We start from the raw sequence: 24955 nt of genomic DNA on the forward strand, positions 1-24955 counted from the left end.
GAGAACGGTCTTGTAATGGGCACTCAGAAGATGGTGTGTTGAGAGGTCAAGGGTTAGGAGAAAGGGAAGGGAATAAGGTGAAAATGAGATGAAGATGAGGTGGTAATGGTCTTGTATGGAATGAAGCTGCTGGGAATGGTTTTACAGTGATTTCTTGTAATGGAGAGGCTGATAAGGGTCGCAAGGAAGGGAAGGTGAAGAGAAGGGAAGATTAAAGGAAAGGGAAGGTGAGAATGAAGTGAAAGGGAGATGCTAGTGGTGAAGTGTTCTTAACCCGGTAGCAGCGACGGGCTAAATTTGTGCCATGATATAAACCCCCAAAAATAGATGATACATAATCTGATCATAAATGCTTTGATATATATTATGAAATGGTTTGTGTGAGGTGATTTTTTCTCATTTTTCTCGCTTAGAGGGACCATTAAGAAACATGATCCCCGCTGCTACCAGGTTAAGTGGAATGAAACTTGTCTTAATGGTCTTATATGGGTCTTGAAGTTATCTGCTGTTAGGTTAAGTGATCATAAGGAAAGGCAGGGAATATTAGGTGAAGATGAGGTGCTAGTGGGCTTAAGTGGGATGCAGCTTGTGGAAATGGTCTTATAGTTATCCTGGTAATGGAGATGCTGTTAGGTGAAGTGGTCGTAAAGGGAAGGGGAAGAAAAAGTGAGATGAAAATGAGGTTGAGTGTAAAGTGAGGGAGGAATTCTAGTGATGTTTTGAGCAGTGGGGACTTGGGAGATGTTGAGTGGGTGGTGAGTGCCATGTATTTATTTATTTATTTTATTTTTTTTTTTTTTTACAGCAAAGGAGTCAGTTCAAAGGCATAAAAAAAGGAAACAAATATGAAAAAAAATCCCGTTGGTTAATATTTTTAGGTATGGAGAAAGAAGGGGAGACGAGGTGAGGGAAGGCGAGGAAATATAAAAATGATATGTGATGTTGTTTGGTTAAGACTCATAGGTATGGGGAAAGAAGGGATGGCTGAGTAAGGGAAGATGAGGAAATGCAAAGATGAGATATGTGATGTTGTTTGGTTAAGACTCATAGGTATGGGGAAAGAAGGGATGGCTGAGTAAGGGAAGATGAGGAAATGCAAAGATGAGATATGTGATGTTGGTTGGTTAAGACTCCTAGGTATGGGGGGGAAAGAAGGGATGGCTGAGTAAGGGAAGGTGAGGAAGCGTAATAATGAGATATATGATGTTGATTCTGCAGTGGGCTCTTGAAAGGGATGTGTTGATAGGTTAAGGGTCGTAAGGAAGGTGAAGGAAGGGGAAGATGAGGTAAGGCAAGGTGAAAGGAAAGGTGTGCTAGAGAGGCAGATGAGGAGTAGGTAAGGGGAGGGTAGAAATAGACAGGTGAGGAGAGGGTGAGGTGAAAGTAATGAGCGTAAAAACTGTATACGAAAAGGTGATAATGATATAGAATGGAGCTGTAGAGTTGAGGTGAGGTGAGGTGAGGTAAAGGTTTTAATGAGACGGTGTGAAGTGAAGGTAATGAGAAACACAGGTGAGACAGAAAGTGGTAATGATGAAGCTGAAGAGGCGTGAGGTGAGGGCGGACAGGACAGGGCAGGGCAGGGCAGGGCAGGGCAGGTGAGGTCAGGTGAGGGGGCATCGTCTTTAACCCTGCAACTTTGATACGAAGCTAGCGTGGGCGAGGTTACGCTCTTCCTGGATCCGGCGACATCTGGCGAGCGAGTTAGCCTCCTCCTGAAGCCTCTCGACGCGTGCTGCTTCGCTCTCCATCGCCTCCTTTGAGCTCGTCTTCTGCGTCTTCGGCGTCTCAGGAGTGGGTAGACTAATAGCTTCTTGTACTGCTCTCCTTCTCCTCCTCCTCCTCTTCCTCCTCCTCCTCTTCTTCTTCTTGGTCTTTTTGTTCTTGTTCTTCCTCGTCCTCCTCCTTTTCTTCTTGTTCTTCTGCCTCCTCCTCCTCCTCCTCCTCCTTTTCTTCTTGTTCTTCTGCTTCTTTTTCTTCTTTTTCTTGTTCATCTTGTTCTTGTTCTGCTTTTCTTCTTTTCTCCTTGTCCTCGTCCTCCTCTTCGTCCTCCTCTTGCGACATTCCCCTCCTCCTCCTCCTCTTGCTCCCCTCCTCTTCCCTCTCCTCACTCCACTTCGCCTCGGCTTTGTGTTCTTATGTAACCTGCCGGGCGGTGGTGGTGGTGGTGGCGATGGTGGTGGAGGTGAAGGTTGAGGTTCAGAAAGGACTTGCCTGCGATATGAGCTTTAAGGGCGCCGCTCTAAGCCTTACTTCTCTCCCTGCTGCTCTACCTGATGCTGATTGCTGGGTTAGGGAGGTAGAATACAGGTGAGCGATAACAGGTGAGATAGATAGAGAGTGAGATAGAGGATGTGAGATAGATAGGTGAAATTGATGATGATAGATATGGCTTCATTCATTAAGGGGGTGACTGGTAAAGGATAATGGTTGAGGCATTCGTTGTAGATGCTTGTGGCCTCAGTGCTCATCTCCGTAGCATTGGTCCTTGGTGTGACTGGAAGGTGTACTTTTATAAATGGTTTAACACTCTCTCCCATCCAGTTTTCCCTCTCTCCCTTCCCTTCACTGTCTAATGCTCTGTCTTACCCATATTATGTTTGTATCTCAATTATCTGTAACATTTTTCCTCTGTTTGTCTTCTCCATTCCATCTTTGCCATTTTCTCTGTTTTTATTTTCCGTCTACTTTCATTTCATCCATTTTCTATCTTTCTGCAGGTTTGACTCATCCCCGCTCCTTTATTTTCCTTTACACATTTCTGGTCTTACTCGTCTCTATAATTTTTTTCACGTGTATTTGTCTGTCATGCTCATTCTGTTACATTTAATACTGCCATTTTTACCTGTCCTGTCCGTCTCTATTGTTTCTCAGTCTGTCTTTGGCCCTGCACTTTTTGGTATTTTTTTTATTTTTTTTATTTATTCGTCCAAGTTCATTTTTATTTTTTCTGTCTGTCCGTCTCTTTTTTTTTTCTTAGTCCGTTTTTTTACTCGTTCTGCTCGTTTTGCTCTTCTGTTTCCTATATATGTACTTGTTCCTCCACTTCTCTCTCTCTCTCTCTCTCTCTCTCTCTCTCTCTCTCTCTCTCTCTCTGTTTATCTTTACAGTGCTGCATTTCCTATCTCAACTTCCTCTTTCCTTGATTATATTTCCTTCCTCTTTATCCGCAGTCTCTATTCTTCTTTCTTCCTCCTTTTCCTGGTTTGTTTTGTTATTTATCTTTTTCTCATCATCTAATTCCATATGTTCACTTTTTCGTTTATCCTTATTCAGTCTTACCTTATTTGTCGCTCCACGGATTTCACACCTCATTTCTTGTCCTGGCTTACGCGTTCAGCTCTTCCTACTTTCCATGTTCCGTTCTCGTATAGTACTTGTATCACCCAGCGTACCTTACTCCGGTGATTGTTTGTTTTCCCTTTTCAATCCTACTCTACACTGAATAAAATACATAATGAAGAAGAGGAAGGAGTTTAAAGGGAAAGGATGGAGAGGAAGGGAGTCATCAGAGTAACGGAGGAAGGGGAAGGGTGATAGAGGGAGACAAGAAGGTTACACTAGGGAAAGGGTGAAGAAGGAGTTTAAGGGAAAAAATAAAGAGGGAGAGTAATGGGAAGGGGGAGAAGTTTGAGGAAGTAGTGGAAGAGTAATATAATGAGGTGTTGAAGGGATGGGAGGGAGACTAAGAAGGTTACAGAGGGGAATGGGAGGGAGAGGAGGGAGTTTATTAAAGGGAGATGAGGGGGAGTAAGGAAGCATGGAAGTATGGAAGAGAATGAAAAGGAGAACTGAGTGAGGGAGAAAAAGAAAAAACTGGTCTCGTAGAAATGATAATAAAAAGAAAAAAAAGAGGATGAAAAGGAAGAGTATGTAAGTATGGAAGAGGATGTAAGGAAGAACTTGAGTGAGGGAGAAAAATAAAAAACTGGTCTCGTAGAAATGATAATAATATAGAAAAAAGAGGATGAGAAGGAAAAGGAGGAGATGAAGGTAAAACTGATACGTAAAGTGGGGAAATAAATAAGGTAGATAAAAGAGGTATAGAAAACAGCTGACGTGGGGGAAAAGAGAAAAAAGGAGAAAAGACGAACACGACACGAAGGGGATAAACGAGAAACGGAGAAGAACATGAAATTAGATGAAGAGAAAGAAGTAGAAAAGACGAACACAACACGAAAGAGGATTAACAGGAAACGGAGAAGAACAGATGGAATTACATGAAGAGAAAGAAGTAGAAAAGACGAACACAACACGAAGAGGATGAACGAGAAACGAAAAGAACAGATGGAATTAGATGAAGAGAAAGAAGTAGAAAAGACGAACACAACACGAAAGAGGATTAACAGGAAACGGAGAAGAACAGATGGAATTACATGAAGATAAAAGATATAAATAGCAAAACAGACCAAGAAAAGGAGGAGGAGGAAGAAAGAAGAATAGAGACTGCAGATAAAGAGGAAGGAAACATAATCAAGCAAAGAGAAATTGAGATAGAAAATGCATCACTGTAAAGATAATCAGAGAGGAAGAGAAAGAAAGAAAGAGAGAGAGAGAGAGAGGAAAGGGAGGTGAAAGCAGAAGGGAAATAAGATACCACAGACGATGAAGCGGAGGAAAAGATAGAAATAAAAGATAATACGAATATAGAGAAAGAAGAAGAATTAAGCGAACCGGAAAATGAGATAGAGAGAAAATCGTAATAATAGAAAATAATTAATGAAAACGAGAAAACGAAAAAAAAGAAGGAAGTGAAATAAAACAGAAAAAACAATGTTGAGAAATAAAAATAAAGGGGAGGGAACAGAAGCAGAGAGAGAGAGAGAGAGAGAGAGAGAGAGAGAGAGAGAGAGAGAGAGAGAGAGAGAGAGAGAGAGAGAGAGAGAGAGAGAGAGAGAGAGAGAGAGAGAGAGAGAGAGAGAGTCGTGCTTCATACAATCGAAGAGAATATGATATAAAAGGAAGCGAGGGAAAAATGTTAGACAAATACTCGGTCACGCAGAAGTAAAAAAAAAAAAAAGAAGGAAAAACGAGGGAGAGGATGAAGAGGAGGAGGAGGAGGAGGAGGAGGTAAAATAAATGATAAGTAAATAGAAGGAAACAAGGGAAGAATAATAAAAAAAGGGAAAAATGAAGAGAAAACAAACAAACAGGAGGAGGAGGAGGAGGAGGAGGAGGAGATAAAAGACTGTATCAGGCGAAGAGGAAGAAGAGTAAACAGATCAAACTGAAGAAGAGGAGGAGGAGGAGGAGGAGGAGAGAGCTCTGGTAGGAAAGGTGTGGGCGGTAAAATTAATAGAAGAGAAAGGGAAGAGGGGGAGGTCTCGTAGGGTGGGGTGGGTGAGAGCCGGGGTGAGGGGGGGGGAGAGGGGGGCGAAGGGGGGTAGAGTAATCCCCCCTGTGTGTTTTCTTAGTGTTGATGAAGAAAGGAAAAAGACGGACGTGAAGATAGCGTGTGTGTGTGTGTGTGTGTGTGTGTGTGTGTGTGGGTGGGTGGGTGTGTGTGTTCCCTAAGCTTGTCATGGGATGGAACAGGATGGAGAGAGAGGGAGGAAGAAGGGGAAGGAATAGAGAGAAGAAGGAAAGGAAAGGATAGGGATGGAGATAGGTAAGGGGAAAGGGGAGGGTTGAAATGTGGAAGGAATGGATTGAGGGGAGAGGTGAAGGGAAGGGGAGGAGGGGAAGGGAAGGGAAGAAGGAAAGAGGGAGAGGTCCGGTTTGGAAGGGAGGTAGAGGAAGGAAAGAAGGAATGAAGGAGAGAAAATGATATTGAAGGGAAGGGGAGGAGAAGAAGGAAGGGGAGTATAAAGAAACTGATCACTTGGACGGAAGGGAGGAAGGGGAAGGGGAGAGAGGTGATGGCAGGTAAGGGGAGAAGGAAAAGAAAGGACGGAAGGAATGGAATGGGGAAAATAGGGAGAGGTAATGGAAGGGAAGGGAAGGGATGATGAAGAGAAATGAAAGGAAATTTGAAGGAGGAGGAAAGAGGGTACGAAAGGGAGATGGGAAAGGAAAGAAGAGGAAGAATAGAGGAATAGGTGGTACAGAAGGAAAAGATGGGGAGAGAAGGAAAGAAGGAAGGAAGGAAGGAAGGTGTGATTTGGGAGGAAAAGCTGAAGGGAAAGAAGGAATGGGACGGGAAGGAGAAAACGAATGCTTGGATGAAGAAAGAAAAGAATGAAAGAAAGGGAGAAAGGAAGGAAGAAACAAAGGAAGGAAAGAAAGAAAAGAATGAAAGAAAGAAAGGGAGAAAGGAAGGAAGAAACAAAGGAAGGAAAGAAAGAAAAGAATGAAAGAAAGAAAGGGAGAAAGGAAGGAAGAAACAAAGGAAGGAAAGAAGGAAAGTAGGCAGATAGGAGAAGGGAGAATGGAACGAGGAAGAGGAGGAGGGAAAGAAGAGGTTTAAAGGGAAAGAAATAAGGGAATAAAAGAAGGAAGTTTAAGGGAGAAGAGGGAGAGAATAAAGAGGTATAAAGGGAGAGGAGAGAAACTGGGAGGAAGAGGAGGGAGAGGAAGATGCTGACAAAGAGGAGAGAGAGAGAGGAAGAAGGTGAAAAAAGGGCGAAAAATGGAAAGGGAAAAAAGAAAGAAGAGGAAAAGAAAAAGAAGAAAGGAACTAGACTTAAAAGGGGAAAGGGAGGGGAGGAAGCAATTTTAAGGGTTGGAGAGGAAAAAGAAAAAGAGAAAGGGGTTTATGGAAAATGAATGAGGGGGAGGAGGAGGAGGAGGAGGAGGAGGAAGTAAGGAATGGGGAGTGAGTTTAGATCGTGGGAGAAGGAGGGGAGAGGGAGACGGAGGTTTAGGAGAGGTAGGGAGAAGAGAATAGCTGGTTTAAGAATAGGAAGATAAAGGGAATAGGTTGAAATGCGGGGGAGATAGAGGAAGATTTATTAGTGGTTGGGGTAGAGGAGGAGGAGGAGGAGGAGGAGGAGGCCTATATAATCTAGAGGGCGTCGCCACACACACACACACACACACACACACACACACACACACACACAAAATCCACTGAAGACTTCCTGGCGTCTTTTGCTAAGCTCACACCTCACCTAACCTTACAACAACAACAACAACAACAACAACAACAATCGAACACCACCACCACCACCACCACCACCACCAGCCCAAGAGGAACACAATGTAAACCCCCAAAACAAGAACACATAAGAACAGATAGAAACAAGAACACAAAGTCGCCTTAGCACACTAGGAGGAGAACGATATAGCGAGAAGATAAAGAGCATGGACTGAGCCCCTAAATGGCACAGGTGAGAGAGAGAGAGAGAGAGAGAGAGAGAGAGAGAGAGAGAGAGAGAGAGAGAGAGAGAGAGAGAGAGAGAGAGAGAGAGAGAGAGAGAGAGAGAGAGAGAGAGAGAGAGAGAGAGGGGCAGAAGCTATATAAGAGAAATAGTGTGAGTGTGATATGGGAAAAAAAGAAGATTGAAGAACGAGAGAAAGAGTAAGTGAGGGAGGAAGTGATTTGGTATGTAGAGGATAAAGGGATGAAGGGAAGAGAGATAGAGAGAAAAGGGCAAAGAAAAGGAGTGACTATTGTATTTGTAGGGTAAAGGGGATGAAGGAAAAAGGGGCTGGATGAAGAGGAAAGGGTTGAAAAAAGGGAGTTTCTAGATAAGGAAGGGAAGAAGGATGGATAGAAGAGGGTAAAGGAAAAAGGGATTGCCTAAGTATTTGTAGGGTAAAAGGGATGAAGGGGAGAGGTAAGGGATGAAGAAAAGGTCGCAAAAAAGGGAGTTGGTAGCAATGAAGGGGATGAAGGGAGGAAGGGTAAAGAGAATAGGGCTGCGAGAGAGATGGGGTTAGGGGAAGGGGGTATTAGGTGAAAGAATAGGGAGATAGGAGTGTCAGAGGAGTGGGGAGAACTGAGCTATCGAGGAGGAGGGAGAGGGGAGAAGGGAGAGGAAGAGCCAGGAAGTTAGGTGACCAAGTTAATATACATATCGAAGAGGGAGAGAAGCGGGGAGAAGAAAAGGCAGAAGGGGAGGAGGATATTAGGGAGAGAAAGTGGGAAGAGGGGAGGAAAAGTATATACGAGAGAGAGAGAGAGAGAGAGAGAGAGAGAGAGAGAGAGAGAGAGAGAGAGAGAGAGAGAGAGAGAGAGAGAGAGAGAGAGAGAGAGAGAGAGAGAGAGAGAGAGAGAGAGATCTATTCTGCACTCACTTTTTTTCATAGTTGTGGACATTTACTTGTGAGGGGAGAGAGATAAGAGTAAGGGAAGAGAGAGAGGGGTGAGGGGAGAGTAAGGGAAGAGAGAGAGAGGGGTAAGGGGAGAGTAAAAGGGGTCAACACTGCACTCATCTTGTTCTTTAGAGTAGGGGAGAAAAAAAAACATGAGGGGGGGAGAGAAATAAAGTAAAAGCTAAAGGGGGAGAGGGGAGTGTTCATGGGAGAGGCTGGGAGAAGAAAAGGCAGAAGGGGAGAAGGATATTAGGGAGAGAAACTGGGAGGAAGGAAGGAAAAGTATATACTCACCTTATCTTTCAGAGGGGAGGAAAAGGTAGGTATGAAAGGTGAGAGAAGAGAGAATGGGAGAAAGTGGAAAGGGAGAACTAATTAACTATAACTAAATAACTATCTAAGGGGGAAAGGGGGAACTAAGGGGGAGAGGAGGAGCAGGAGGAGAGAGAAAAGAGAGAATGGGACTAAGAGGAAAGGGAGAACTAACTAACTATAATCAACTATATCTAAGAGGGAAAGGGGGAACTAAGGGGAAAAGGGAGGAGTTAGTGGCACTTCACTCACCTCTTGTTTTTCTGAGAAGGGTCCCATTGACCTCACGTTCATGTTGACCATTATTGTTGTGGGCGGACCTGTGGGGGAGAGAGAGAGTGAGTGAGTGGGTGAGTGAGGGAGTGAGTGAGGGAGGGAAAGGTGTGTGTGTGATAGGAAGGGCAGGTAAGTCAGTTTGGGAGAGAGTGAGTGAGTGAGGGAGTGAGGGAGTGAGGGAGGGGAAGGTGTGTTTGTGTTAGGAAGGGCAGGTAAGGCAGTTTGGGAGAGAGTGAGTGAGTGAGTATGGGTAAATATGTAAGTAAATAGATAGATAGATAGATAGTGAAATTACTGATAGATAAACGCATAAACAAACAGGTCATTGAATAAGTCCGGTAATATAGGTATAATTTAATGTATTATTTGGATTAATCATGATGTATTTTCTTTTTAATTTATGTTTCGGTAATTAACACCCTTTTTTTAAAGTTACCCGTGTACACCATTTTCTATGTCTTATCTATCTATCTGTCTATCTATATATTATTTGTGAAGTATTTCCGTTTTTCTATACGACTCTAATGCTGGTCTTTATTTTGTGTTTCTTGCTATGTCTTTATTTATCTTTATATCAATCTATCTATGCCGCGCTCAGTAAAAAGAAAGAAAACTGTGTAATTAATATTTCTTTCGATAACATTAACACCTTTTTTTTTAAGCTACCCTTGTTCACTATTTTCTATGTCTTTTCTATCTATCTGTCTATCTATATATTGTTTGTGAAGTCTTTCCGTTTTTCTACACGACTTGCTATCCATCTTTATTTTTCTTTATACATATCAGTCTATCTATCTCGCGCTCAGTAAAAAGAAAGAAAACTCCGGGAAAGGAAAAAGAACGAGGACGTGTTGGTGGGTTATTTCTCGTCCACAAATCTATAAAAAATGTTGCCCCGGCTCGTGCGGTCACCTACTACTTCCTCGGCGGCGCCAGGATTCGGGGTTTCTTTTTCTGATTTTTTTTTTTTTTTTTTTTTTTTTTGGTGTGTGTGTGTGTGTGCCTCGGGTTATACTGCTGCCTGGCCCACACCCACCCGCCCACCTGCCCACCTGTCCACCTCCCCACCCTCCCACCTGTTCACCTGCCCACCTCCCCACCCTCCCACCTGTTCACCTGCCCACCTCCCCACCCGCCCACCTGTCCACCTGTCCACCTGCCCACCTGCCTCTATCCATTAACCTTTCCGGCGCTCCTGCTTCGATTATTGCTGTTATTTATTGCTTGTGTAGAGGCACCAAACAGGTACTCTCAGTCCCAATGCTTCTTTTTTTCTTTTCCCTTTCAAAACTTTCTTTTTTCGTAGCCTTTCTTTACTCAGCTTACTTTACTTAACTTTGCTTAACTTTCTTTGCTTAACTTACTTTCTTAACTTACTTAACTTACTTTCTTTGCTTAACTTTCTTTCTTAACTTTACTTAACTTTCTTAACTTACTTTCTTTACTTAACTTTCTTAACTTACTTTCTCCTTAACTTTCTTTACTTAACTTTCTTTACTTAACTTTCTTTCTTAACTTACTTTCTTTACTTAACTTTCTTAACTTACTTTCTCCTTAACTTTCTTTACTTAACTTTCTTTACTTAACTTTCTTTCTTAACTTACTTTCTTTACTAAACTTTCTTAACTTACTTTCTTTACTTAACTTTCTTTCTTAACTTACTTTCTTTACTAAACTTTCTTAACTTACTTTCTTTACTTAACTTTCTTTCTTAACTTACTTTCTTTACTTAACTTTCTTAACTTACTTTCTCTACTTAACTTTCTTTACTTAACTTTCTTTACTTAACTTTCTTTCTTAACTACTTTCTCTACTTAACTTTCTTTACTTAACTTTCTTTACTAAACTTTCTTTACTTAACTTTCTTTCTTAACTTACTTTCTTTACTTAACTTTCTTAACTTACTTTCTCTACTTAACTTTCCTTACTCAACTTTCTTTACCTAACTTTATTTCTTAACTACTTTCTCTACTTAACTTTCTTTGCTTAACTTTCTTTACTTAACTTACTTTACTTAACTTTCTTTACTTAACTTTCTTTGCTTAACTTTCTTTGCTTAACTTTCTTTACTTAACTTACTTTACTTAACTTTCTTTGCTTAACTTTCTTTACTTAACTTTCTTTCCTTAACTTACTTTACTTAACTTTCTTTGCTTAACTTTCTTTACTTAACTTTCTTTCCTTAACTTACTTTACTTAACTTTCTTTCCTTAACTTACTTTACTTAACTTTCTTTCCTTAACGTACTTTACTTAGCTTTCTTTAATTAACTTTCTTTACTTAACTTACTTTCTTAACTTTCTTTACTTAACTTTCTTTCTTAACTTACTTTCTATACTTAACTTTCTTTCTTAACTTACTTTCTTTACTTAACTTACTTTACTTTCTTACTTAACTTTCTTTACCTAACTTACGTTCTTTACTTAACTTACTTTCTTTACTTAACTTACTTTCTTTACTTAACCTCCTTTCTTAACTTACTCTTTACTTAACCTTTCTGTACTTAACACTTTCTTTACTTAAACTTTCTTGACTCTTTTTTACTTAACTTTCTTTACCTAACTTTCTTAACTTCATTACCTAAACTTTACTTTCTTAACTTAAATTTCTTTACTTAAAACTCTTCACTGTCTCCTCAATGTTATTACTTACTAGGCCTATTGTAATTAATTCTGCGTGGTCTTTCTCTTCCTCTCTTCACACGCCCTCCCCAATCACTTACACACTACTATTTAACGCTATTACTACATTACTTATCCTCAATGATCTAATTTTGAATGATACTCTTCCTCTTTTTTTTAATTTTCTCTTTTTTTTCTTTCTTTGTTTCCTCCTCATTCCGTTTATTATAAGTAACATAACATTCCCTCTTTTCATATTACTAATTGTCCCACTCCTTCCCCAGCCGTTTCAATATCACTTACTAACACAAACTTCTCTACACATCTCCTTATTTATCTGTTTTTTGTTTCCACCTCATTCTGTTTATTCTAACTAACACAACATTCCTTCTGTTTATATCACTAATTGTCCCACTCCTTCCCCCAGTCGTTTCAATGTTACCTACTAACACAAACTTTTCGTCTCCACATATCTCTCCATCCCACGTCTTTCCCAGTTAATATGCCAGTGCGACGGAGATGAACACTGAGGCCACGCGTAGGTATAGGTATAACATATTCTTCTAACTTTACTTTTATTTTTTCCCCAGACCTTCAATTTTACCAAGAAACACCCACGTCATTACTTTTCCATATTAATTTCCCTAGTCCTCTTTCTTCCCCCTCCTGCCTCAGTCTCTTCAACACCTCCCTTTTCTTCATAATTATAACATCACCCCTTTTCCTTTTTCCTCGTCCTCATCTTTCTCCCCTTTCTTTACCTTCTCCCAAACTTTCCATTCCACCACAGTTCCTATATTGCTTTTCCTTCCATTCCCTTCCTTCACACACGCTACGTAAGACTCCCTCTCAACCAATAGTCAGCCATCATACCTTTCACTTTTTATTTCTCTCTTTCTACCTTCCTTCCCTCCTCCTCCTCCTCCTCCTCCTCCTTCTCCTCCTCCCGTCACTTCCCCTCCACGTTATTCCTCTTCCCTCCACTTTCCTTCTCCTCCACACACTTTCTACATGACCCAACACACCAAAATATATCACACTTTTTCCTTTCCTCTCTCCCCCTCTTTCCTCCGTCCCCTCTTCTCCTTCCTTCCCGTCCTCCTCTCCCGTCTCTTCCCTTTCCCCTCTCCTCTTTCCTCTCCTCTTTCCCTTCCTTCCCCGTCTCTTCCCTTTCCCCTCTCCTCTTTCCTCTCCTCTTTCCCTTCCTTCCCCGTCTCTTCCCTTTCCCCTCTCATCTTTCCTCTCCTCTTTCCCTTCCTTCCCCGTCTCTTCCCTTTCCCCTCTCCAATCTTTCCTCTTTTCCCTCCCTTTCCTTCCCTCCTTGCCTCCCTCTCTTCCTTTTCCCCTCTCCCCTTCTTTCTTTCTATCTCTCTATACTTCCTTCCCTGCTTCCTTCCCTCCCTTCCTTCCCCGTTTCTTCCCTTTTCTTCTCTTCCCCTCTTTCCTTCCTATCATCCTCTTTCTTCCCTCCCTCCCCTTCTGCCCCGTCTCCTCCCTTTCCCCTTCTCCTTCCTCCCCTGCCTCCCTTCCTTCCACCTCCCTTCCCCGGCTCCGTGCATGACAAAGCTAACGCTCTCGTGTGCATGGCGTGCTGGAGAGCAAGGCGGCTTACAACACGGGCTCCAGCATTCCTGTGTCCTTGTAGAGGTCTTGAGGCCGGGTCCCAGGCTCTCCTTTACGAATACATGTTACTTATTACCGACACAGAGGAATATTTCACCTCCTATTTACTGTTTGCTCGCCTGCGTTGAATTTTCATTTACCTAACTTTCAATATGGGTTTTATTAATCTGTTTCTCCTTAACTATTTCTAAACACTTTCCACGTTCTTTATAGGTGTGTGATTAGCCGACTGATTTTTATATTTATTTTTCCCTTGATCTGCTTCCTCTACTGTAAAAAAAACGGAGGAAATTACTGTATTGATTGTAGTCGTTATTAATTCGTAGAAGTGGTTCACAGAGAGCTCGTACAGGGAACGGGTCTGGCTCAGTGATGATGTTGGAACTGATCTCAAGGGAATGAATGGCCCAGCGAGGGAGAGAGTGTGGTATCGCCGAATGTGTGTGTGTGTGTGTGTGTGTGTGTGTGTGTGTGTGTGTGTGTGTCGCTCGTTAGGTGATTACTATCTTAATGGAGTCTTGCTTTTCTTGTTTATTTTATGTCATGTGTTAGCGATTATTAGATATTTACTCTTTTTCTCTCCTGGTAGCGTCTCCTCAATCAGTTTATTCATTAGGGGAAGGAAAACATGGGCAGTGGTTCGTCATACATTTCTTACACTACCATTGAGAGGTTGTCAGGGGTACCAACCTTACTTTGAACTACCAAGAGACGGAAAAACCGAAAACCGAAAAAAAAAGTTACATATCTGATTATTTAGCGACAGTCAGTGTATGCACGTCTGAACACACACACACACACACACACACACACACACACACACACACACGATAACAGTAAACTAGATACAAGACATAACACCGATACCTATAACTTTACCTGTGTTTGCTTTCTCTCTCTCTCTCTCTCTCTCTCTCTCTCTCTCTCTCTCTCTCTCTCTCTCTCTCTCTCTCTCTCTCTCTCGTATATATGTGCGTATGTTTGTGCGTATACATTAAAGGCGCCCATTTTTACATAGCAACTACAGGAGGAGGAGGAGGAGAAGGAGGAGGAGGAAGAGGAGGAGGAGGAGGAGGAGAGCATGTCATACTTTTGTCCGTCTGTGTCTGTCTGTTTCTCTCCCCTCTCTCTTTCTCACTATCTATCCATCAGTCTATCTATCTATCTATCTATCTATGTATTTATCTCACTTTCTCCTCCTCTTCCACACCTTGTCTCTCCCTTTCCGTCACACACATTTTCACGCTGTCTCTTCTATCTCTCCTCGTTCGCACTATCTATCCATCAATCTATCTATCTATCTATCTATCTATCTATTTATCTCCCTTTCTCCTTCTCTTCTACTCCTTGTCTCTCCCTTTCCGTCACACACATTTTCACGCTGTCTCTTCTATCTCTCTCCCTGTCTCTCATGTTCTCGCCTCGCTGATCCCGCCTCGCTGAATGCCTCCCTCTCTCTTCCTCCCGCGAGACGCCTTATACCTGTAATTAACGTGCGCTACCTTTCCATTGGGTTGAGTTAATGCGCCGCGCTAATACGACGTGGCCGGTGTAATGTGCGGTTCCATTAATGTACTCTTTTTTTTAACTTGTTTCTGGTTTTGATTTAATTTTCATGTTTTTTTTTTCTGTGTGTGGTGAATGATGTGCATGAGTGGATTGTGGTTGGTGGCCTGTTAGATATTTTTCACGCTTATTTTTTATATTTTTTATGTGAGGGGTTGTTCCTGCCTACACTCAGAATACTGCACTTCCCTACATTGGACTTCATCTGGAGGCCTTATGACGGCGGCCTAGTGGTCAGCGTGCGAGGCCAAAGACATATAGGTCGTTGTAGTAAGTTTTCTGTGAAGCTTAATTAATTTAACTCATTCTTTAAGTTTGTTTAATTACATTGTTTTCTTCGATGGCAGCAACGATAGCTTGCTCTGTTGCTCTGATGGGTTTGGTGACGAAGAAAACAACAAGTATATTCTAAACTCTCTAAAGCTACGCAGAAAAGATGCGTGAATGCGATGATAAGTAAGAGAAATACAGCAGCGGCACAGTCTTGGCACACGGCATTTTTTCCTTTTTTCTACAACCCTTTTGCGAAGGTGACAGGAAAACTCCAGACGGCAGAGAGAGCATCGTGCCCAGGCGTGCGGTGTGTGGTTCCGCCGCACAAGAGTACTCACGCCCGCATGTATGAACGGGTCAGTTCGCCTGTTTGAAAAGTCTCTCGTGGAAGTTGCTGGTGTGTTCATGGACTGTTTTGTAATGCAGGTGTGATAGTGTTACACGTTTACCTTGAACGTGAGAATCACCCTTGAAAACCCGGTCCGTCTCCTCTGCCATGGGTTATAGTCGTACCGGGAGCCTGGACCTCCGAGGGACGGGACGTGTACCGGTTCGGAGAGGCGAGGCTGTGGTGGTTTTTGCGAGTACAGAGTTGGCGTCGCGATGTTCCCTTGGAGCAGCGAGTCTGGGCGGGATCAGAGGAGAGGATATCAGAGGGACGGGTCAGGCACGGCGTCTCGAAGAAGGCGAGGCTGTGCGGGTTTGGGAGTGTGCAAATGAGGGATGCACAGTGCGTGGGAGGAGGATGGAGCCGCCCGGGAGGAGAGGAGGGCCAGGAAGAGATTCTTGGACGCCACGGAGGAGGCCAAGCACTCCGGGCGGCGTCTGTGCAGCAGCCGGCCAGGAAGCCTCCAAGGCCCGCGTCGGCCACACGCCTCTCGCCGCGCCGCCTTCCGTTGCACCCGAACACGTGCTCGCGTACATGAAGGCGTGGGCGTAGAGGGGGTGCCTTTGGCGTGTTCATAAGGCAGCCTCCAAGGCCCGCGCCGGCTACACGCCTCTCGCCGCGCCGCCCTCCGTTGCACCCGAACACGTGCTCGGGTACATGAAGGCGTGGGCGTAGAGGGGGTGCCTTTGGCGTGTTCATAAGGAAGCCTCCAAGGCCCGCGCCGGCCATAGGCCTCTCGCCGCGCGCCTTCCGTTGCACCCGAACACGTGCTCGCGTACATGAAGGCGTGGGCGTAGAAAGGGCCTCGACGCGTCCCTAAGGGCGGCTGCCTCGCGCCCCTCACAGCTCTCCGCCCCCCCGCCAGCTGGCAAGGTAAGCGGGCGGCCCCCACACTTTGAGAGTGCCTATCATCAAGGCCACTTCGGCGGCCACGAGCAGGCCGCGGCTGTAGCGTCGCAGCACCGCCCCCAGCCTACCCAGGACGCTCCCTGGGCCTTCACCGGCAGTGTCCTCCTCGGCGTCGTCTTCACATGTTTCCCACCCACTCCCGTCCGAGTCTTCGTCAGAGTCTCGTTCAGTCTCTTCCTCGGAGTGTTCGTCGTCGTCCTCCCATTCCGTCTCCTCCGTGTCTTCATCAGTCTTCCCTGTCTCTTCATCAGTCTTCCTTGTGTCTTCATCAGGCTCCTCCGTGTCCTCCTCAGGCTCCCGTTCACTGTCCTCTGAGTCCTCGTCGTCAGCCTCGCATTCAGCCTCTCCGTCCGGACCTTCGTCAGTGTCCAGGTCGCTCTCCTCGCCTGCGTATGCAGTCAGTTCCAGGGTCTCCCAGTCACTGTCATCGGAATCGTCGTCTCCTCGTCCGCTCTCTTCTTTGTCACTGGGAGCCTCCTTCTCTTCGTCGTTCACAGTGACGTCTTCAGCAGTTTCCTCGTCACTGTCTTTGTCTTCAGCAGGGAGCAGCTCCTCTGCTTTGCGGGCACTGTCATTGCTCGGAGCGATATTTTCGAGCCCTTGGGCAGTGGTGTCCGTCTCTCCTTGGCTCTCTTTTGGTCTGGTGACCTTGGGGTCATTGCTGGCATTGTCCTTTGCACCCTTTTGGCCTCGGCGGGTGTCACTTGGCACTCCGTCAAAGGGCCATCCCGTTGGCACCTCCGTGAGTGGCGTGTGGGCCGGCAGCAGCACGACCTTCCCCTCGTGGACGCGAAGGACAAACCACTCGGGGGTGCCGCTCTGCAGCAGCTGGCCCGTAAAGTCCTCGAGGCCCACGCGGGCCACGCGAGTCGCGCCGCCGCGCAGCGTCACGCAGATCTTGACCTGCGCGGCGCTCGCGTCCCCCTTCCTGTTGTACCTGAAGACTCGCTCCAGGTCAAGGAAGGCATTGTCGAAGAACGGCGCCCTGGCCCGGTCGTTGAACGAAAACGCCGCCAGCTCCTTCCAGGGGCCGGCCAGCCACCCGCAGCACCCCCAGCGCCGCCGGACGCTGACCGTCACCTTGCTGGGCGCGGCCGCGGCGCTGCTCCCCTCGCCGGGCGGAGCCACCACCAGACAGGTGCCGCACACCACGCGTCGGGTGTCCTTCTTGTGGACCATTTTGGAGGTGTTTTGAATGTTAATGTTTCGATTCTCGAACCAAAGGAAGCTGCAGCAAGTAAGGCCAATGACAGACGGTAGCGGGAGCGTCCCCCCCCCGCACTGACCCCCGGCCCTTCCCGCCCCCTACTGACGAGGCTGTTTCCCAAACCAGTGCTCACAGCCAAAAAACGTAGTGGTAGTAGTAGTAGTAGTAGAAGTAGTAGTAGTAGCAGTAGTAGTAGTAGCAGCAGCAGCAGTAATAAGCAGTAATAATAACACTGCTACTACTACTACTACTACTACTACTACTACTACAACTACAACCTTTTTTTGTTACATCAGAGGACACGGCTCAAGGGCAAGAAAAGAGTACAGAAAAAGAAGCAAGCTACTCGCCGCTCCCATAAAAGATAAAAGAAAAGAGTTGCCAAAAGAGAGGTCAATTTCGGGAGGAGAGGTGTCTTGAAACACTCTTCTTGAGTGAGTTCAAGTCATGGTTAGGAGGAAATACAGATGAAAGAAGATTGTTCCAAAGTTTACCAGCATGAGGGATGAAAGAGTGAAGATGCTGGTTAACTCTTGCGTAAGGGATTTGGACAGTATAGGGATGAGCATGAGTAGAAAGTCGTGTGTGACGAGGCCGCGGGAGGGGGGGAGGCATGCAGTTAGCAAGTTCAGAAGAGCAGTCAGCGTGAAAATATCGATGGAAGATAAAAAGAGAGGCAACATGGCGGCGAAATTTAAGAGGTAGAAGACTATTAGTAAGAGGAGGAGAACTGATGAGACGAAGAGCCTTAGACTCCACTCTGTCCAAGAGAGCTGTGTGAGTGGACCCCCCCACACATGAGATGCATACTCCATACGAGGGCGGACAAGGCCCCTGGATATGGATAACAACTGTGCGGGGGAGAACTGGCGGAGACGATACAGAACGCCCAACCTCGAGGAAGCTGATTTAGTAAGAGAGGAGATGTGAAGTTTCCAGTTAAGATTTTGAGTTAAGGATAGACCGAGGATATTTATTGTTGAAGAAGGTGACAGCTGAGTGTTGTCGAAGAATAGGGGATAGGTGTTTGGAAGATTGTGTCGGGTTGATAGGTGGAGAAATTGGGTTTTTGAGGCATTGAAGGACACAAGGTTCCTTTTACCCCAATCGGATATGATAGCAAGGTCTGAAGTTAAGCGTTCTGCAGCCTCCAGTCTGGAGTCTTGTAACATAGTAAAGTGTCAACAATATATTTATAAAGATCTTTACTTATAAACACTTTTCTTTCAAATAATACTTCTCATAGAAAAAAAATGTGAAAGTATCAGTAGTCTTAAGTGTTATAAGTGTGTGTACGTCTGTGTGTGTGTGTGTGTGTGTGTGTGTGTGTGTGTGTGTGTGTGTGTGTGTGTGTGTGTGTGTGTGCAATTTAGTTAATGGCTTTACTCTACTGGTAACAAGATACTTATATATTTTCTTTTTTAAACGCATATTTTCTTCATTCACTATTTCTCGTAAGGAAGAAGAGAAACGAGAAATGGGCGATCTTTTCCTTTCCTATTTCACATTTTAGTCACGGTACAGAATGATTGTGAAAACCTTGATCTGTTGTTTGCCATTTGGTGTGTTCGGAAAGGCTCAGTTAATACCCTTGTACGATATTAGTAAATCCCCTGGTACGATATTATGCTTCTCCTTATTTTATCTTTCCGCTTTGTACTTAACTAGACGCAAGAACGACGTATGAAAAAAATAATGTGCGGTGAAAAGAATAATTAATACACTTTTTTTTATCATCAATCCTTCGTGTTTTATTATTTTCTGGTTTATTTATTTTTCTGCCATGATCTCCACTTCCGCCTCTCATCAGTACGCCTCGGAATGCTAAATGAAGGTCGATGATTTTTCTGTATTAAGTTATTTATCCTCTTCGTTTATTCCGTGTGTGTGTGTGTGTGTGTGTGTGTGTGTGTGTGTGTGTGTGTGTGTGTGTGTGTGTGTGTGTGTCTCTCTCTCTCTCTCTCTCTCTCTCTCTCTCTCTCTCTCTCTCTCTCTCTCTCTCTCTCTCTCTCTCTCTCTCTCTAAATTAGTGTTCCTTCCGGTTTTCTTCTTTCCTCCACCTCTTTCTCTCTCTCCTCCTCCTCCTCCTCCTCCTCCTCCTCCTCCTCCTCCTCCTCCTCCTCCTCCTCCTCCTCCTCCTCCTCCTCCTCATTTTCACCACTGCAATTACTCCTGCATGCCCACACCTTTCCCTCTACACACACACACACACACACACACACACACACACACACACACACACACACACACACACACACACACACACCTGCCTTGACCTCTCTGCTTGAAATCTCGCTCGCTGAATATACATCATTTTTTTTTTTTTATTGCATTTTCTCTTTCGTATATTTTCCTTACATTCTTTCCCTACATTTTTTTAACCTGTACATATTCGCACCACCTGAAGGGAAGGGGAACGAGCTGATGATGATGATGATGCGTGTATAAAGAAAACGGGAAGTGGATATGAAGGGATGACACGTTTTCTCTTTGTATTTTATTCTTATTTGTAATCCGCTTTGCATGAATCATTTTCCTGCGTTTATTATTATTATTATTGTTATTATTATTATTATTATTATTATAGAGGATTTAGTTGATTGTCGGTGGTGTTAGTTAGTGACGTGTGATATGACTGTGTGTGTGTGTGTGTGTGTGTGTGTGTGTGTGTGTGTGTGTGTTGTCTCTCAACACACACACACACACACACACACACACACACACACAGACACACACACACATACACACACACATTTCCAAGCCCGTTCGCTAAATTCGGATTCGCAGGCTTGGATTGACAGGACTTCTATAGTTTGTTTTCTCTCTCTCTCTCTCTCTCTCTCTCTCTCTCTCTCTCTCTCTCTCTCTCTCTCTCTCTCTCTCTCTCTCTCTCTCTCTCTCTCTCTCTCCATGCATTCTTTCCTCCTTTATCTCCATCTCCCATCCTTCTTCTCCCCCTTTCTCTCTCTCTTTTTATTCCACGCTCCTCTCTCTACCTCTATCTACCATGCATTTTTCTCTCCCTTATTTTCCTCACCTCTGTTTATCTCCCTCTCTCCATCTCTCCTTCCATCCCTGCACTCTCCCTCCTTCCCTCCCTTCCTCCTCTCTTGATGTGCATCGTCTATTTCTCACTTTTCCTCCATTTTTCTTCATTTTTCTTCCTTCATCTCTTCTGCTTTTTTTTTTTCTTTTCGTTTTCCTTGTCGCTCTTTGTTTCCTTCTTTCATGTTTTCCTTCCTTGCATTCGTATTTTTTTCATTTTTTTTTTACCTCCGTCTCTTCTTTTTCCTAATTTTTCATATTCCAGTCTTCCTTTTTTCCTGTTTTCCTTCTTCACTTTCTCTTCTCTTCTTCCTTTTTCATATTCCAGTCTTCCTTTTTTCCTGTTTTCCTTCTTCACTTTCTCTTCTCTTCTACCTTTTTCATATTCCAGTCTTTCTTCTTTCCTTGTTGTGTCGATCCTCCTCTGATGCTTCGAGTTTACTGTTTGTTTTTACTTATCTTTGTGTGTGTTCCTTATACCCGCCCCAACTCCCCCTGAAAAAAGATGTATTGGGAGGGGCGAGAGAGAAGAGAGGAAAGAGAGAAGAGGGATCGCAAAGGAGATTAGTCGAGTTCTCATAAGCTTTTTTTTCTCTCAAGTTCATGGTCCAGAAAAAAAGACTTGTCACTTTTTTATATATTTCTTTTGTGTAATTCGCATTCTCCACGATTTATCTTTGTTATATAGTGCGAGAGGTGACCTTTGTGACGCCCTTCTGGACTGCCTCTATACCTCGCTTTTATGTGCGCGTTCCAGCGTTCTCGAGTTTATTCCTAACTTCGTGTGTGTCTTGCATCCTCCCGCTTAATTTTCTGTTGGTCTTGCATTCTCGCTGATTTTCTTTCATGCAGAGAGAGAGAGAGAGAGAGAGAGAGAGAGAGAGAGAGAGAGAGAGAGAGAGAGAGAGAGAGAGAGAGAGAGAGAGAGAGAGAGAATGTCCTTTTATCTCTCCCTCTTTGCTGTGTCTGTGTTTTGCTTCCTCCTTTATTTTACTTTTTTATTTCATTTCTCATTTTTTTGTGTTGCTTTCTCTCTGATTTTTTTTTTTTTTTTTTTGCATGTTGAGGGAGTTTCTGGTGTCCCTAAGTCTCCCTTTTTCCTATGTCTTTATTTTACTTTCGGCTTTATTATATTTTTATTTATTTATTTATTTTATTCTTCACTTTTTTCTTGTTTTCCCTTTTTTTCTTTTTTTTTCCTGTGTCTCTCTTGTTTCTGTGTTTTATTTCCTCCATTATTTTCCTCTATTTCCTTGTGTCTTCCATGTGTTGTGTTTTATTTCCCATTATTTTCCTTTATTTCCTTGTGTGTCTTCCTCGTGTTTTTTTCCTTCCTCATTTTCCTCTTTTTTATTGTGTCGTCTTTTGTGTTGTATTTTCCTTCCCATTATTTTCCTTTTTTTCCTTGTGTCTTCCATGAGTTGTGTTTTATTTCCCACTATTTTCCTTTATTTCCTTGTGTGTTCTTTGTGTTGGGGTTTGCTTCCCATAATTTTTCTTGTTTTCCTGTTTTTTCCTACCAACTCGTCCTTTTTCCAATGTCCATGTTTTACTTTCTCATTATTTTCCCCTTTTCCCTGTATTTCCCTACCCATGAAAAGCGTTCCTACCGACTCCCCCTTTTTGCTTTGTCTCATGTTTTACTTCATCATTTTCCTTTTTTTCCCCTTGCATAGACCTTGTTGTCGGCCGTCCTAAAGGTCAGACAGACGCTCACTCGCTGTCTGCCATCCATATTTCATTCCCGTCCTGTGAACCCCGACATTTAGCAACCCCTATGCCATCCTCCTCCTCCTCCTCCTTCTCTTCCTCCTCCTCCTGCAGTGTCCTTGTTGTAATGTGTCCTCCTCTTTTAATGCGTCTTTTGTTATCTATTATGTTCTATCTTATCTTTACGCTGTCTTCGTTTTTTCTTTCGTTATTCTCAAGATTCAATTCCCTTTCCATCTTTCTCCTCCTTCTCCTTCTCTTTTTGCAGTGTTCTTTTCTTCCTTGTCCTCTGTTATTGCATCTTTTGTTATCTATTATGTTCTATCTTATCTTTACGCTGTCTTCGTTTTTTTTTTCCGTTATTCTCAAGATTCAATTCCTTTTCCATTCTTCTCTTCCTCCTATTCTTTCTGCAGTGTTCTTTTTTTCCTTCGTCGTCCTTCGCTTCTACCTCTATTGTTATCCATCATGTTATCTCCTACCACTTTTAATTTCGTCTTTCTTGAGTTATTCCCAAGATTCAACATTTTCTCTTCCGCCAGTGTCCTTAATGTGTCCTATAATTTCTCACCCTCTGTTGCTTTTTCTATTGCTATTTATCATGTTATCGCTTATCATCTTTGGTCAGTTTTTGTTTTTCTTCAGTTATTCCTAAGATTTAAACGCATTTTCTTTTATTGCATATTTTCTCCTCTTCCTGCAGTCTCATAATTGTCCTTTGGTTTCCTTTGCTACTATATCTATTGTTATTTATGCTGTTATCTCCTATCATCTTTTTTTTTTCTCCAGTTATTTCCAAGATTCATATTCTTTTTCATTCTCCTCCCCTTCTTCCTCTATCTACATTGTCTACGTCTTCTTATTTATCACGTTGTCATCTATACTCCATTTTCTTCTGTAGTTAACACCGAACATTTTTCAAACCTTTTTAATTATATGCTCTCCGTGTTATTTTTGTTCTCTTTGTTCTGTGTTATCGTCCTTTCTGTTATCTATCATGTTATCTTTTATTATCTATAGCTTATTTTCGTTTTTAGTTAACACCGAACATTTTCAAACCTTTTTAATTATATTCTCTCCGTGTTATTTTTGTTCTCTTTGTTCTGTGTTATCGTCCTTTCTGTTATCTATCATGTTATCTTTTATTATCTATAGCTTATTTTCGTCTTTAGTTAACACCGAACATTTTTCAAACCTTTTTAATTATCTTCTCTCCGTGTTCTCTTTTGTCCTCTTTGTCCCCTGTTATCGTCCTTTCTATTATCTATCATGTTATCTTTTATTATCTATATCTTATTTTCGTCTTTAGTTAACACCGAACATTTTCAAACCTTTTTAATTATATTCTTTCTGTGTTCTTTTTTAATCCTTCTTGTCATCTGTTACCATTTCTTAACTTCTGTATCCTATTATCCTCACGTTATCTTCTCTTTTCTCCATCTAACCTCAGACCAGACATTCAGCACCCTTTCTCTCCTCTCTTTTTTTCTCTCTCTCTGTTAGTCCTCTTCCTCGTCTCTCCTTTGGTTCTCATTTTCTTTCTCTTCTGTTCATTCTTTCCATCCGGTGAACCTTGACATTTTATTTTTTCCTCCGCTTCCTGCCTCCTGCCGTGTCCTCTCTGTTCTGCTAGCCGGTCACAGTTCCTCCCTCTCACAGCCTTTTTCTCTTCGCTATTGTGTTATTAAAGCTTTCCTCTTCTCTTTTTATCCTTCTCTTTTATTTTCCCGTCTATCTGTGAGCCCTCGATATTCATAACCTCTTAACTTTTTCTTTTTGGTCTCCCACTCTTTGCCTCCCTGTTCTCTTTCCTCTTCTCTTGTTCTGGACCTCGATATTCTTTCCTTCTTAAACATATAAGGCTTTTCTCTTCTCTTTTTATCCTTCTCTTTTATTTTCCCGTCTTTCTGTGAACCTTCTATATTCATAACCTCTTAACTCTTTTCTCTTTTTCGTTTGGTCTCCCTCTCTTTGCCTCCCTGTTCTCTTTCCTCTTGTTCTGGTCGATAATATTCTTTGCTTCTTAATATCCTCCTCGTTTACAGTGACGTTCTTCTGTTTGTCCTTCCGTTGCCTTCCTACATTGCGTTATGTTACCTATTAAAGTCTTCCCTCCTTTCTTGTTCTGCTCCGTTTCTCTCTTTCTTAATCCTCTCCTCTAACTGCAGTGACTTTCTTCTGCTTGTTCTGTCTTCCCCTCCCTGTTTTTCCTCTTCTTGATTCTGCCATTTTCTCCTCCTCCTGTAAGTCCTCGAAAATCTTACCCCTTTAACCTCTTCCTCCGTATGAAGTGACCTATTTTTCTCCTCCCTGTCCTCTCTTATCCTCCTTGATCTGTTATGTTATCTAGTATTCCTTCTTTTGTTCTCGTTCTTCTTTGTGAACCCTCGACTTAACATTTTTAACCTCCTCCTCCTCTGCGCTGTAACCTATTTTTCTCCTCCTTGTCCGCTCTTCGCTTCCGTGTTCTCTGTTATGTTATCTAGCCTTCCTTCTTTTGTTCCTGTTCTTCTTTGTGAACCCTCGACTTAACATTTTTAACCTCCTCCTCCTCTGCGCTGTAACCTATTAATCTCCTCCCTGTCCGCTCCCCACTTCCGTGTTCACTGTTTTTGCTGCTTAATATTTCTTCTGTTTTTAATCTTCCTGTCCCGCTCCTGTTGCGCACCCAAGATTTACCTTTTCTCTATTATTTTCCGGTATCCTGTTAATTGTCTTTATTCCTTTCGTTCCTTCTTGTTCTCATTATCCTGTCTTTGTGTTTTTATGGCGGTCTGTTCTGTCTTCTTTTTCTTTCTTTCCCTCGTTTCTCTTCCCTTCGCCTTGTTC

General features: G+C 43.2%; 1 protein-coding gene across 3 annotated transcripts in view; it reads right to left on the reverse strand.

The window, feature by feature from the left end:
• LOC126987529 (gamma-aminobutyric acid receptor subunit alpha-6-like) overlaps positions 1 to 8824 on the reverse strand; it is a 51712-nt gene extending 42888 nt beyond the window's left edge. For all 3 annotated transcript variants that reach the window (XM_050844532.1, XM_050844533.1, XM_050844531.1), the window contains exon 1: positions 8761 to 8824. In XM_050844532.1, the coding sequence (XP_050700489.1) occupies positions 8761 to 8811 (51 nt within the window). In that variant the 5' untranslated portion in view covers positions 8812 to 8824. The remainder of the gene's footprint in view (positions 1 to 8760) is intronic.
• Between the last annotated feature and the right edge of the window lie 16131 nt (positions 8825 to 24955).

This window comes from Eriocheir sinensis, chromosome 65, assembly GCF_024679095.1.
Source record: "Eriocheir sinensis breed Jianghai 21 chromosome 65, ASM2467909v1, whole genome shotgun sequence".
NCBI classification, from domain to species: Eukaryota; Metazoa; Arthropoda; class Malacostraca; order Decapoda; family Varunidae; genus Eriocheir; species Eriocheir sinensis.